The sequence below is a fragment of the Eretmochelys imbricata genome, chromosome 3, assembly GCF_965152235.1.
Source record: "Eretmochelys imbricata isolate rEreImb1 chromosome 3, rEreImb1.hap1, whole genome shotgun sequence".
Classification (NCBI taxonomy): Eukaryota; Metazoa; Chordata; order Testudines; family Cheloniidae; genus Eretmochelys; species Eretmochelys imbricata.
In genome coordinates, this window is record NC_135574.1 from 146,289,953 (window position 1) to 146,304,154 (window position 14,202).

At 43.0% G+C, this 14,202-nt stretch overlaps 1 protein-coding gene across 1 annotated transcript in view; it reads left to right on the forward strand.

Moving 5' to 3' along the window:
• The window catches only part of BIRC6 (baculoviral IAP repeat containing 6), a 323,928-nt gene that overhangs the window by 46,315 nt on the left and 263,411 nt on the right, over positions 1-14,202 (forward strand). The window contains 3 exon segments of the mRNA XM_077813548.1: positions 1,768-1,993; positions 10,646-10,806; positions 13,441-13,572. Of these exon segments, the coding sequence (XP_077669674.1) occupies positions 1,768-1,993; positions 10,646-10,806; positions 13,441-13,572 (519 nt within the window).

Genomic DNA, 14,202 nt, shown 5'->3' on the forward strand with positions numbered 1-14,202 from the left:
AGAGAATGGAGATTATTTATTCTGTACAGATTCCTGTAATTCATTGATTAATCATGGCTTTCTAGAATAAAGTTATGGTCATCTCTCTGGGAGTTTTTAAAGTATTTTTAATTGTAAACTGAAGATGTTTTCATGTAGAATTATTGATCTGCTAAACAATGAATTCAATGTCATTTTTAGTCATTTTTTCAGAACAGACCTGGACTTTAACAAATGGCAGGTGCGTTCCCTCAGCTAGGGTTATTAGTATAGCCTCTGCAAACTCTTCTGATTGTTTCCCTCTTCCTGTAAGTTTTTCTCCCAACTTTATTGGGATTTAACCTTGTTCCAAGCTGCAGCTTCATTCAGATATTGGGTTGCTAGCTGGAAAGGTTTACTCCTTTCCCCAGACCGAAGGAAGCAGCTGGCTCTACCTCTCCAATATCCAGTTCACCTCAAACACCATATCTAAGGCTTGTTTTCACTGCAGCAGTTAGTTCAAGATAATACAGTTGACTTACTTCAGTGTAGCTTAGCTTGAGTGAGCATCTGGACTGTGAAACACTGGAGATGCACAGTGATTTGATAAACTGCACAGCATAACTACACTGGTAATGTGATTAGATTAGCATCTGAAATGAGCTAGCTTCAGCTGTAGGCCATATCTACATCTCTACTGCATTAGGAGCTTAAGCATCTGAATCTCACATACGTCAAACCATATACTCTGAACAGATCACTTAGCTTGAGTTTAAACCTCCACCTTAACTCAAACTAGAGGCTGTTGTGTGTGGATGGGAGTCCGGTTAGGGGCACCCCTCATTTTTCACTTTAAGCTAATACAATGAAGACAAGCCTATAGTTTGTGGTCAGCTGTGTAAGTTGACAACTACCTGGATTTTTACCTTTTCATATATCCTTATCAATTATTAAATGTTTAGCAGGTCAAATTACACTTGTGTATCTCACTGCCATAACTGGGGTTGACACAGGTGTAAATGATCGTTTTACTAAAACGATTTCTTATACACAAGAAGGAATAGAATTCTACTCTCCCCTATGTTGGCTCTGTAGTGCTAACGAGTTAAAATAACTTTCGTCACAAAACAAAGACTGAGTATACAAGAAGCAGATCTGTGATGTAAGTTGAAATCTCTGAATAATCACTTTTCAGAGTAGAGTCACCCTACACGCACGTTTGCATCTTAGGGAGCTTTTTAGAACTAGGGTAACCCTGCATCATCAGGTGATGTGTGATTTAGCCTTTTTTTATTCTGTGCTTGGTGAAATGAGTGTATTCAGTTTTTTCGTGGAAGCTGACCTTGCTATGATTATCCATTGCTTGGTCTCATCAAGATTACACTACATAAACTAGTTCTACTTAACAATAGCTTTAGATCATCGAGAGACTGCAGCTGGGGTATTTCATGTAGAGAACAGTGTTAAAATTATTATACCTCAGTGTCTTTAGATTATTACATAGCAATTCCACATCCATCACAACAGTTTTCTCTGAATGGAAAGATTTTTGTCATGAAGTGGGTCAATAGATATTAAAAAGAAACGTTCTGAAGTGCAAAAATCAAAGTTTTTGAGCAAGTTTGCTTTTAGGTATGCTAACTTCAAAACTAGCTATTTTTTTTTCCATGCCTTTTTCAAAAAATCTTCATACAAACATTTCTAGTGTTAGAATAGCTTGGATAATTTTGAAATTTGGTCTCGGATGTTTTGGAGAGGAAAGTATATGTAGTAAACCTGTTGGTTTTTGTCTCCTTCAACAAATATTAGGAGTCGATCTTTTGGTGGACCAACCATTTTCCCTTGAAACATTGACATCCTTGGTGGAATTAACCCGTTTTGAGACTTTGACCCCACGATTTTCAGCCACTGTACCTCCATGCTGGGTGGAAGTCCAACAGGAGCAGCAGCAAAGGCGGCATCCTCAACATTTACATCAGCAACACCATGGAGATGCAGCTCAGCATACTCGGACTTGGAAGCTGCAGACAGATAGGTAAGTAGAGTAATAGTCCAAAAAGAGGGACGGGGGTGGGGGTGTGTGTGACTAATTTATGATGCAGTTGGTGTAGTAGTATAAGCTTGCTTCTAATTTATTTTTTAAATAGTTGCAAAGACAAGTGTGTGAATTAAAAACAAAAACCTAAAATGTTAATATAGCTCTTCATTCTTGATCTTTTGCATTGACTCCCCTGCTTGAGGTTTCCGTATTTGTCTCAGTAGACCTGGAAACTATTTGATTTGTTGGGGAAGAGTCAGGTGCCTCATCAACTTATTACAGTGCTTTGTGGGAGTCATATGCATGTGGTTAAGAGTGATCTAGTTGATGTAGTGTACTTGCATTTTTCAGAAAGCTTTTGACAGGGTCCCTCACCGAAGGCTCTTAAGGAAACAGAGGGCTTGTCTACACTTAAAATGCTTCAGCAGCACAGTGTCTTCAGTGAAGATGCTGCCTACTCCGATGGGAGTGCTTGTCCTGTTGGTGTAGACAATCCATCTCCCAGAGAGGCAGTCACTATGCGGTCAGGAGAATTTTCCTGTCTACTAGTGCTGTCTACACTGGGGGTTAGGTAGGTTTAACTGCGTTGCTCAAGGGTGTGGATTTTTTAAATCCTTGAGTGACATAGTCATACTGTAGTTATACTGACTTAATTTCCTAGTGTAGACTAGGCCTAAGTAGCCAGGGGTTAAGAGGGAAGGTCTTGGATCAGGAGCTGGTTGAAGATAGGAAACAAAGGGTAGGAATAAATAAATGGTCAGTTTTCACAGTGGACAGAGGTGAACAGCATCAGGATCCTCTAAGGATCTGTACTGGGAGCTGTGCTGTTCAGTGTATTCATTAATGACCCGGAAAAGGGGCTTGAACAGTGAAGTGGCAAAGTTTGAAGGTGGTACAAAACTATTTAAGATGGTTAAGTCCAAAGCTGACTGTGAGCAGTTGGAGGGATCTCACAAAACTGGGTGACTGGGCAAGAAAATGACAGATGAAATTAAATGTTTGTTTATAAGTGCAAAGTAATCTACACGTAGGGAAAAATCCCAACTATGCATACAAAATGATAGGTCCTAAATTAGCTGTTACCACCTAAGAAAGAGTCAACATGAATAGTTCTCTGAAAACTTCTGCTACATGCACAGCTGTAGGCAAAAAGATGAAAGGTATGTGAAGAATTATTAGGAAAGGGATAGAAAATAAGACCGGAAAATATCATAATGCCACTATATAAATCCATGGTACTCCCACACCTTGAATACTGAGTCCAGTTCTGGTTGCCCCATCTCAAAAAGGATATAGTGGAACTGGAAAAGGTTCAGAGAAGAGCAACAAAGATGATCAAGGGTACAGAATAACTTCCATGTGAGGAGACACTAAAAAGATTAGGACTAGTCATCTTAAAAAAAGACTAGTAAGGGGAGATATGATATATATGTCGATGAAATCATGAATGTATGGAAAAAGACACAAACACTTCGTCACCCAATGAAATTAATAGGCAGCAGTCTTAATACAAACAAGAGGAAGTACTTTTTCTCACAGTGCACAAATAACCTGAGAGACTCATTGGCATGGGATGTTGTGATGGACAAAAGTATAAGTGGGTTCAAAAAAGAATAGGATAAGTTCAATGGCTCTTAGCCAAGACGGCAGCCCCATGCTCTGAGCGACCCTAAACCTCTGACTACCAGAGCGGGAGTGGAAGACAGGGCTGGATCACTCCATAATTGCTCTGTTCTCTACACTCCCCTTGAAGTTCTAGCAAGGACCACAGCTGGAGACAGGTTACTGGGTAAACTAGACTCTGGTGTGACTCGGTAAGGCAGCTCTGATGTTCTTATATTCTCTAAATCGCATAGATTTTCCAAAATCTCATATCATGTAAATTTACTGGACCAACCAGATATTCTACATGTGGCTTCTTGTTAGCTCATTGCTTGAAGAATGAAGTCTAGTTTCCCTGACTTCTCTACTCCAAGCTTTTCTCAAACTTAAATTTAGCTAGTTTAAATGGAGGGGGGAAAAAAAAATTCTCCATGCATGCATAACATATATGAAAAGTGCTGGGAGAAAACTTTGAACTGTTCATACATCTTGCCCAGTTCTGAATCAACTTGGGAAAATGACCTGCGAATTGCTGTGGACAGCTCAATGTGCAGCTATGGTGGGGAAAAAAACCCAAAAAAGGTCATAGGAGGCACAAGGAATGGAATGCAGAATAGTATGGAAAATATGTAGTCATATAAATAAATACAATATTACAGAATTAGAGGAGCATCGGAGAAGGATAATGAAAATGATTGTGGGCATGGGAAAAACTCATGTGAAGAGAAACTGAAAAGACTTGGATTTTTTACCTTAAAAAGATGATGAATAGAAAGGACATGTGTATATAAAAGAACAAATGGTATAGAGAAAATAGATTGGGAGTTTGTTATACGAATGTCATAACACAAGAACAAGAGGGATGTTCAAAGAAACGGCAAGGTGGGAGTGTTGAAATTGATTACATGTTGAATGGAAAGGTATTTATTTTCCTTAATAAAACGGTGGAACTTACTGGTCCATTATGTCATTGAAGCCAACAATTTACCTAGTAATCAAAACTAGCAGACTGTGCACTTAAGAATATCCAGAGTTATGTATGACCTGTTGATGCAAACAAAGTTTTGGAAGAGATTTAACCCCCCCCTCCCCAAACAAAACAAAACAAAACCCTCATGCTTCAGGGTTTAAGCAAACCTCTCCGTAGGACTAGTATAAGACCTTCATGAAGGCAGATCTCACTTTTCTGTTGTGGGATTCTTAAACCTTCCTCTGAGGCATCTGCTACTAGCCACTGTCAGCTGGTTCAGTGGTTTTCAAACTTTTTTCTGGCAACCCAGTTGAAGAAAATTGTTGATGCCCGCCACCCAGCGGAGCTGGGGTTGAGGGGTTTGGGATGTGGGGGGGACTCAGGGTTGGAGTGCGGGCTGTGGGGTGAGTCTGGGAATGAGGGGGTCAGGGCTCTGGGGTGGGGCTGGGGATGAGGGATTTGGGGTGCAGGAAGGGGCTCTTGTTTTGGGGGGGCTCAGGGCTGGGGCAGGGGATTGGGGTGCAAGGCTTACCTCTGGCAGCTCCCGGTCAGTGGTGGAGCTGGAGTGCAAAGGCAGGCTTCCTGCCTGTTCTGGCACCGCAGACTGCGCTGCACCCCGGAAGTGGCCAGCAGCAGGTCCGGCTCCTAGGCAGAGGCATGCAAGCATGGCTCTTGCCCACAGGCACCACGTGCACCGGCAACCCTCTTTCCCCCCCCCCCCCCCCCCCGCGCGCTCCCATTGGCCAGTTTCCGACCAATGGGAGTGAGGAGTTGATGTTCAGGGCAGAGCCATGTGGTTGCCCTCACCCCCTGTCTACGAGCCAGACCTGCTGCTGGCCGCTACTGGGGCGCAGCGTGGTGTCGGAACGGGAAGGGACTAGCCTGCCTTAGCCGGGCAGTACCACCAACAGGACTTCTAACAGCCCGGTTGACGGTGCTGACCAGAGCTGCGCGGCCCAGTCCCTTCCATTCCGCAGCCTAGTTCTGGGTCGCGACCCATGGTTTGTAAACCACTGAGCTAGATGAATCAGGGGTCTGATTCAGTGTGACAATTCCAGTGCTCCTATGTAATACACTACTGTGCACAAGCTGGTTTACTGCTTACCTCTGTATCTGTGTCAGGTCAGTAACTTGAACCTCTGAGCTGGTCAGTCCTTAATACTTCAGCACACTGGCCCTTTTAGAATGGATTGGCCTCATCCACGATATATAATGTTTTGAATGATTAATAGTTATATGTCCATGTCATAGCAGCATCTTCTTCATTTATATAGGGCCAGAAGTGTGTTAGGTGCTATATAGGACAGAGGACTGTGATCCTTCGTCTAAGCTTAGACTAAATATTCAGTAGTTCTTCAGGAACCATGGTGTCCTGGGCAAGCTTTCATCATGAGGAATTATATTTTGCATACTTACATCCCTGTTCTATTTTTCAGTTGTAAAGAATTTTTCACTTTGCATCCTTAAACAAATCTAAACCAAAATAATCTTTCTTCCCCCTTCTTTTCCCCAAATCCTGAAACAAAATCAGTTGTGCAGTATTTCTGAGGCTGAATAGCTGCCATATTCAGTCCCAGAAATGGCATTTCTTTGTGTTCAGTTTGTAAAGAACTTTAGGATCCTTCATGAGTGTATTAACTACCTGTGTGCTAAAGCTGAGTTTGGAATGCTGTTTTAAAGACTCCAGTCTTCCTTTGCTCATAACTTCCTCAATTCTTCTTCGCCTAACATTTTCCATGGTTAGCCTTTTAGCCTTAGTGGTAGCACCATTATAATGATAATCACTCACTTGCTTGCCAATCCTGTGGTGTCTAGTCATATTCCCCCCTCCCCCCCATCAGGTTGTAATTTTGTTGAGTTTGTTGTAGAGAGATTGTGGACTGCTTTCTGAAACTGTGTAAGTAATCCTAAATTCCATAGCAGTCAAGAAGCTCTTGGAAGGCTGGCTTAGTTTGCTGTAGCAGGAAAGGTCTAGATTTTTTTACCTATCTGACATCCTGGAGTGTCTCTTAATAGGCTTCCACAAAATTCTTTGCTATCGTACTGTGTAGATTTGCTTTAGGAACTTCTTTGCTTCTCTGAAAGGAAACAGGTTCTTTTTTCATCCCCAGATAATTTTCCAAGAGAGCTTCTTTGTTTGTTCTTGGTTTAAACACTGTTAACGAGAAGAAAAAGGAGACAGTACTGAAAGTTAGATACTTATGGTAGAATTAAAAGAAAAGATGATAATGCTTTGAGGTCAGCTGAAAAAGTTTCTTCAAGGAAATGTTTTTTCCTATTTTTTTTATTATAACAAGGAGCGAACATAAACTAATTTTATTGTTTAGGTCCTTTTTCTTTGTCTATCACAAGTTACTGCTCATTTGACAGCCAATGGGAATATGGGTGCTTTACAAAAAAAAATTTTTTTTTCCTTCTTCATGGAAAATGCTGCACAAAAGACTTCCACCCATGCGAGGAACAGAGCTAATGGTCAAATAGACAACAAGCAATGAACCTTAACTACTGGTTATATATTCCTAGGTTCTGCAGTTTAATGGTGCATTACCACTGCCCGAGAAAGATCTGACCCTGAAGTTTAATACTTCAAAAATTTAATAAAAAGATATGTTAGAAGATAGTTATATTAACACTTAATAAATTGCGAAGAAATTGTGCAGAAGATAGTGATACATAGTATAGTGTAAAAAGCTTAGTTCTAAATAATATATTTATAAATGTCCCTTACACATGGACTGAAAACAGTTAGGAAGTGCATTTCTTCTTCAAGTGATGATCCTTATTGTATTCCACTGAGGGGTTATGCACATGCACCTAGAGCTGGAGCTTTTAAAAGTAGTAGTGTCCATTGATTCACGCATGTGCCCTTGTACTGCCTCATGATTTTGACTGAGGTGATAAAGGGCAGGCAGGCGGACCGACCGCGCCCTCAGTTCCTTCTCACTGTTGCCTGGTCAGAGTTGGAGCTTCTGCTGTTCTCTCATCCCTTGTGACGCACTTTCCAAATGTAGTGAGAGAGCCTGATTTATTCTTGTACATAGTTAGCATTTTATTGTTGTTAGTTTTCTTAGGATTTAAGGACTTTGGGGTGCCGCTTTGGCAGTTTTCTTGCCAACCACCCTTCTCTCTCCCTTGCACCCATGCCTGGGGACTGGATTATGCCAAAGATGCTGGGGTTCAAGATCTTAGCCTTAGAAATACCTCATGGAGGTCACCATGAGGACACAGTTGGATCCAGGCTGGGGAACTCCCCCTGCCCCCGGACATTGCCCTGAGTAATCCAAGTGTGCACCTCTTGCCATGGAGCTCAAGTCTGGTTACGCCAGTACCAGCGCTACGGACCCTGTGCTGGGCCCTAGCCATGAGACAAGGAAGCATGTCAGGTGGGCAAACTACAGCCTGGGGGCCACATCTGGCCCTCCAGATATTTTAATTTGGCCCTCGAACTTCCGCCAGGGAGCAGGATCTGGGGCTTGCCCCGCTCTGGCACTCCAACCGGGAAGCAGGGTTGGCAGCTTGCCCTCCTCTGTGCTGCTCCTATGGGTTGGCAGCTAAGGGGCTCTGCACATTGCCGCTGCCCCTATAACTCCCATTGTCTGGGAACCACAGCCAATGGGAGCTGCAGGGGTGGTGCCTGCGAACAGGCCACACCACCACGTAGGAGCCAGAGGGGTACATGCTACTGCTTCTGGGAGCTGCTTGTGGTAAGTGCCGCCTGGAGCCTGCACCCCTGAACCCACCCCCGCCCCAGCCCTGATTCCCCTCCCACCCACCAAACTCCTCGGTCCCAACCTGAAGACCCTCCTGCACCCCCAACCCCTCATCCCCAACCGCCTGCCCCATCCCGGAGTCCCCTCCTGCACCCTGAAAGCCTAATTTCTGGCCCTACCCCAGAGCCTGCATCCCCAGCTGGAGCCCTCATACTCTTCTGCACCCCAACCCCCAATTTTGTGAGCATTCATGGCCCGCCATACAATTTCCATACCCAGATGTGGCCCTCAGGCCAAAAAGTTGGCCCACCCCTGAAGTATGTGCATAAGCATGGCAGTAAGTCTTCCTCAAGGACCAAGAAAGACACTGCATTGGCCATAAGTTCCAGCCATGGAGAAGTGATGTTCCAAAGCCCACAAGCATGACAAAATGTTGCACTGCACGCTGAATCTGCTGGCCCAGCTCCTGAGCGGCATGCCCCTTCTGCACCGGTTCTGCCAAAGTCCTGTTAATCATTGGTTCTGAGGCAATTTCCAGTTCTGTCCATGTACTGTGCGCCGTTGACTCTGGGGAGGCACGAATTTTCCCCCGAGTCTCCTGAACTGACAAACCGCCCTTTCACCATGTTCCATAAGGACAAAGTTTCCCTGCATTTACATCCTAGATTTCTTCTGAAAGTGGCTTCCTGCTTTCACCTCAACCACCCCATACATTTATCTGCCTTCTTTCCAAAGCCACATGCTTCAGAGGAGGAATGATGTTTTCACTCCCTTAGCGTCCTAGCCTTTTATCTGCAGAGGAAGAGGCTGTTCCCGAAGCCTCTGAAGCTATTTGTTACCATAGTGGAAAAAATTAAGGCGCAGGCCATCTCCACTCAGAGTTTCAAAGTGGGTTTTTGGGTGCATTATGCTTTATCAGGGCTGTCTCCACCCTGTGGGATATGGGCCCACACCACGACAGTGCAAGCATCAACTACGACTGCACTTCACAATGTGTCTCTTATGGACATATGTAAGTCAGCCATGTGGAGTTCAGTACACATCTTCTCTTCCTATTATGCACTGATGCATGACTCTGCAACGGATGCCTTGTTCTGTCTAGTGGTTCTCTGTTCCATGGTGCCATCTTTCTTGTACCCTGCTCCTCCGTAGGTGCTGCTTGTTAATCACCCTCGGTGAAATACAATAGGGACCATCATTCAAAGAAGTGGAGGCTCTTCGAGATGTGTGGTCCCTATCTGTATTCCGGTCCCACCCTCCTTTCCTTTCTGCTGCGGATCTGGTAGATTTGTGGTGGAGAAGGAATTGAGGGTGCAGTTAGTCTGCCCTGCCCTTTATTGCCTCAGTCAAAACCATAAGACGGTGGCAGGGCACATGCGTGGACCAACGGACACTACTACTTTTAAAAGCTCTGGCTCCGGGCACATGGAGCATGTGCATAACCCCTCAGTAGAATACAGATAGGAACCATTCATCTTGAAGAACCTCCAGTTATAGGTAAGTAACCTCCTCTTACTTTTAAAAATGTGTGTAACGTAACACTTGGAAACATGATTAATTTTATGTTAATTGCTTTTTCTTCAATTTGAGCTACTTTTGCAAACCTTAGTGTGTCAAACTATGAAACTTTAATCATTTGAGGGGTACTTATTGTCTCAAGTTTACACTTTCAGTATAAAACAAAGTTGGCCTCAAAAGGAAAAATATGACTCATTAAAAGAAAGCTGCACCCATTTTGCTTAGTGCAGGCTTCTGAGTGTGCACCTGGTAAGAAGCACTTCTCGTCCTGTATAGATTGTCAAATGTATTTCAAAATTTTGAATTGAAATTAGTATTTTGAGCCTCCTGCAGGTGGCCATGGTACTGTTGAAAAGTGACAATGTTTGACACCATCAGTGAAGAATGCCAACCAGATCCTATCATGCTTTGGTACCGTTTAACCATTGGAAGACAATTGATGTTTAAGAAAGTATTTTCATTGTTTTAAATACTGACTTAAGCCTCAAAAGAAATTTTAAGTTTTATGGAGGCAGTATTGTAATGCAGGTAGTAGGCGGTTCTGTGCTTTTTCGCCGTTACTTATTGCCAAACACATTGATTCAGCATCTTATCAGTTGGCTTTCAATGTTTTCTACATAAAATGGACATGGTTAACTGCAGTTTAAAATACTTGATTTTTGCTTCAGAGATTCATGTGGATATTGAGGGACTATGAAGAAAGCTTAGACTAACTAATGTAAAACTACATCTTTTCTCAGTACACTAGAGAAGTATATGCAGAAAATAAACTGGATGCTGCTGCTTGTTTGGCTGTAGTGTACTTGTAGACATGGTGTTACAAAATACCTAATATTTTTTCCCCAACAGCAACAGCTGGGATGAACATGTCTTTGAACTGGTTTTGCCAAAAGCCTGTATGGTTGGACACGTGGATTTCAAATTTGTTTTGAACTCAAACATAACAAACATTCCACAGCTTCAAGTGACTTTACTGAAAAATAAAGCTCCAGGGCTAGGAAAAGTCAATGGTAAGAAAGGAGATCATCTTCTTTTCTCAGACTTGTTACTTTTTAGGTCTGGTATTTTACTGATTTAATTAGCGATGAAGTAAAGATTTGTAGATATCTCAACTTTACATTTACTTAGTAATATCTTGCATTTTAACTTTCTTTGCACAAATGAACATTTATTAAAGATTGGGGAGCAAAAATGAGAGAAACATTAAAATAGTCAAAGATAAGCACAGATTTTAAAACCTCAATGTTCTATAAAGAAGTATAGCTAAAGCAACAACAGTTTGAGCTGAACTTACATGTTGTCCTACTACTAGAATCTGATGATGCATTCAAAGAAAGTTGCAGTGTCAGACATAAATGACAGAGCTTCTGAGGTGTATAACATTTTTATTTTCTAAATCAAAGGATTTAAAAAAAAATAGATAATTCTTCCAAGTCATATTTAGAAATTCAGTTTGCAGGTGTCCATGACTATAGAGCAGAGGTGGGCAAACTATGGCCTGCAGGCCACATCTGGGATCCTCCTGCCCGGCCCCTGAGCTCCTGGCCCGGGAGGCTAGCCCCCCGCCCCGGTCCCTCCTCAGCTGTTCCCCCTCCCTTGCAGCTCACTGCACCACTGGCAGTGCAGTGCTCTGGGTGGCAGTGCAGCTGCAGAGCCACAGCCTGACCCGGTGCTCTGTGCTGCGCGGTGGCGTGGCTGCCTGTCCTGGTGCTCTGTGCTGCGCGGTGGCGTGGCTGCCTGTCCTGGTGCTCTGTGCTGCGCGGTGGCGTGGCTGCCTGACCCGGTGCTCTGTGCTGCGCGGTGGCGTGGCTGCCTGACCCGGTGCTCTGTGCTGCGCAGTGGCGTGGCTGCCTGTCCTGGTGCTCTGTGCTGCGCGGTGGCGTGGCTGCCTGACCCGGTGCTCTGTGCTGCGTGGTGGCGTGGCTGCCTGTCCTGGTGCTCTGGGCAGCGCGGCTGTAGCGCCAGTAGCCACCGCTGCTCCGGGCAGTGCAGTAAGGGAGCAAGGAGCAGGGCAGGGTTGGATAGAGGGCAGGGGAGTTCAGGGAGGTGCTCAGAAGGTGGAGGTGTGGCTAAGGGGCGGGGCGGTCAGAGGGCAGGGAACGGGGGGTTGAATGGGGGCAGACAGGAAGCAGAGGGGGGTAGTCAGGGGCAGGGGGTTTTGGAGGTGGTCAGGGGACAGGGAGCGGGGGTGGATGGGGCAGGGGTCCCAGGGGTGCAGTCAGGAATGAGAGGAGGGGTTGGATGGGGCGGTGGGGGGCAGTCAAGAGACCGGGAGAAGGGGGTTGGATGGGGCAGGAGTCCTATGGGGGCCTTTGGGGAAGGGGGTTTGGATGGGGTGGGAGTTCTGGGGGGAGCTGTCAGGGGGTGGGGGCTGGGCCTCTGTACAATTTCGGAAACCCGATGTGGCCCTCAGGCCAAAAAGTTTGCCTGCCCCTGCTATAGGGCATCTGAGTGCCCTTATGAGAAGAAAAAATCTAGAGAATTCCATTGAAATAAAGGTTGCATGACTGTGAATTTAAGAGAAAACAAAAAACAAATTTAGAGTCGTTCTCAGAAAAATCCCACTCCTTATGCCATAGCTTTCAATAATGGTATAAAGAAGTACTGCTGAGTCTTTTATTTTATTTTGCAGAATAGCACATAAAAGCTGCTGTGTATCCAAGGGAACAGTATTTGAGTAGCAGTGTCTCAGTGGGGAAAATATATTCTCTAAGAGTACAATATGACTAAGAATTTCAACATACAGCTTAACTATGGACACAGGACAGAGGGAAACAAATGCTCCCACATTTGACCTGTGTTCTTTAAGACTCAATATGAAGTATTAGTTATAAGATACTGAAGCATGCTTGGTGACCACATCCAGAGATGGGGAAAATTCCCCACTCTTTGCTGGTTTGGCTGAAAATGAAGCTACTCTTTGACCTTATAATTCAGTCTCATTTATCCCAGCAAGTTTAGGTCTTATTACTTGTGGACCATCTTCTGTGGCTTTTTTTTTTTTAATTTGTTATACAAATAGTAAAACTGGAGAGCTAAATAGGGTTTAACTAGAGCTGGGCAAATAACTCAATGTTACAATAACGTTTATTTAAATAAAAAATTGAATTAGATTCAGTTGTGTTACTCTTTTGTGCTAGTATTCTATGTGTGTTTCTTTTTTTAAACTGGGTGAGAAGCTCATGCTACAGAATATTTGCAGCAGTAAAAATTTGAGTTTATGAAATAGAATATCTGCAATGGAAACCATTTTTTAAGAGTTATACTTAGGGAACAGACAATACCTGTATGTCCAATCAAACTAACAAACGCAGCTCTGATTTTCAATATCAAAAACAAATAATTGCTTGAGAGCAATGTATTATTGGTAGAAATTATTTTTCAAAAATAACATTCAGACTGATAAACTGCTCACAAACAAGTTGAGGACAAAGGCTAACTTCATTTAATAAATTGAGTTCTATTCTAATTTTAGTATGAAGGAGTTTGTCAGCAGCTGTAGGATTTTTTAGTAGAGATGATGGTTTCAGTGAATTTTGAGCAAAAACTTAAATAATAAATCTGCTATGGAAGTTAATGTTTCTGGTTTTCATTAATACTACACAATGTTTACCAAACATTGCTAATATTTTTTTATTTTCCAGAAGCAGCAGTAGATAGACAGATCACCTTTCCTTTATCTCCAGCTCATAGTATTGAAATGGAAAGAAATGGAAAACCAACACTGGTTGAGTTGAATGAAGAAATGCAGAACATGGATGTAGAGGAATCACAATGTGAGTTTAATATGGTTATTTCCCTATGGAGAAACTATGATATGAAAAATCTTCAGAGATCACATTGGAACTTCTATGTAAATATTTTCAAGTAATTAAAATAAAAAAAAAAGCACATTCTTTACGTTTATGCTGGTCAGCCCTATTCAGTACATTTGGCAGTTGTTCCTTTCAGTGGAGACTATACTTTGCTGTTGAAAGCAAAAATTAACTGTTGGGGACTTTGATTTTTGGTATTGTTAAATCAAGGTTTTATTTTAATTTAGAAGTGGAGCTATAGGTCATTTTAGCAGCTCTCAAGCTGGTCTGTCATGTCTTCCACTGCAACATGGTTTTAAGTGTTGCTTGAGTTAGCTAGTTTTCAAGGAAACTGACTTTTTTTTCACTGCATATCTAATTTTCCTTAGTTTTAGCATCAATACCTTCAAAACTTAAAATATCCAGTTCAAAATTCCTAGCTAGTCACAGGTTTCAGAGTGGTAGCTGTGTTAGTCTGTATCAGCAGAAAGATCAAGGAGTACTTGTGGCACCTTAGAGACTAACACATTTATTTGAGCATAAGCTTTCATGGGCTAAAGCCCACTCCATCAGATGTGTGCAGTGGAAAATACAGTAGGAAGATATATCTCC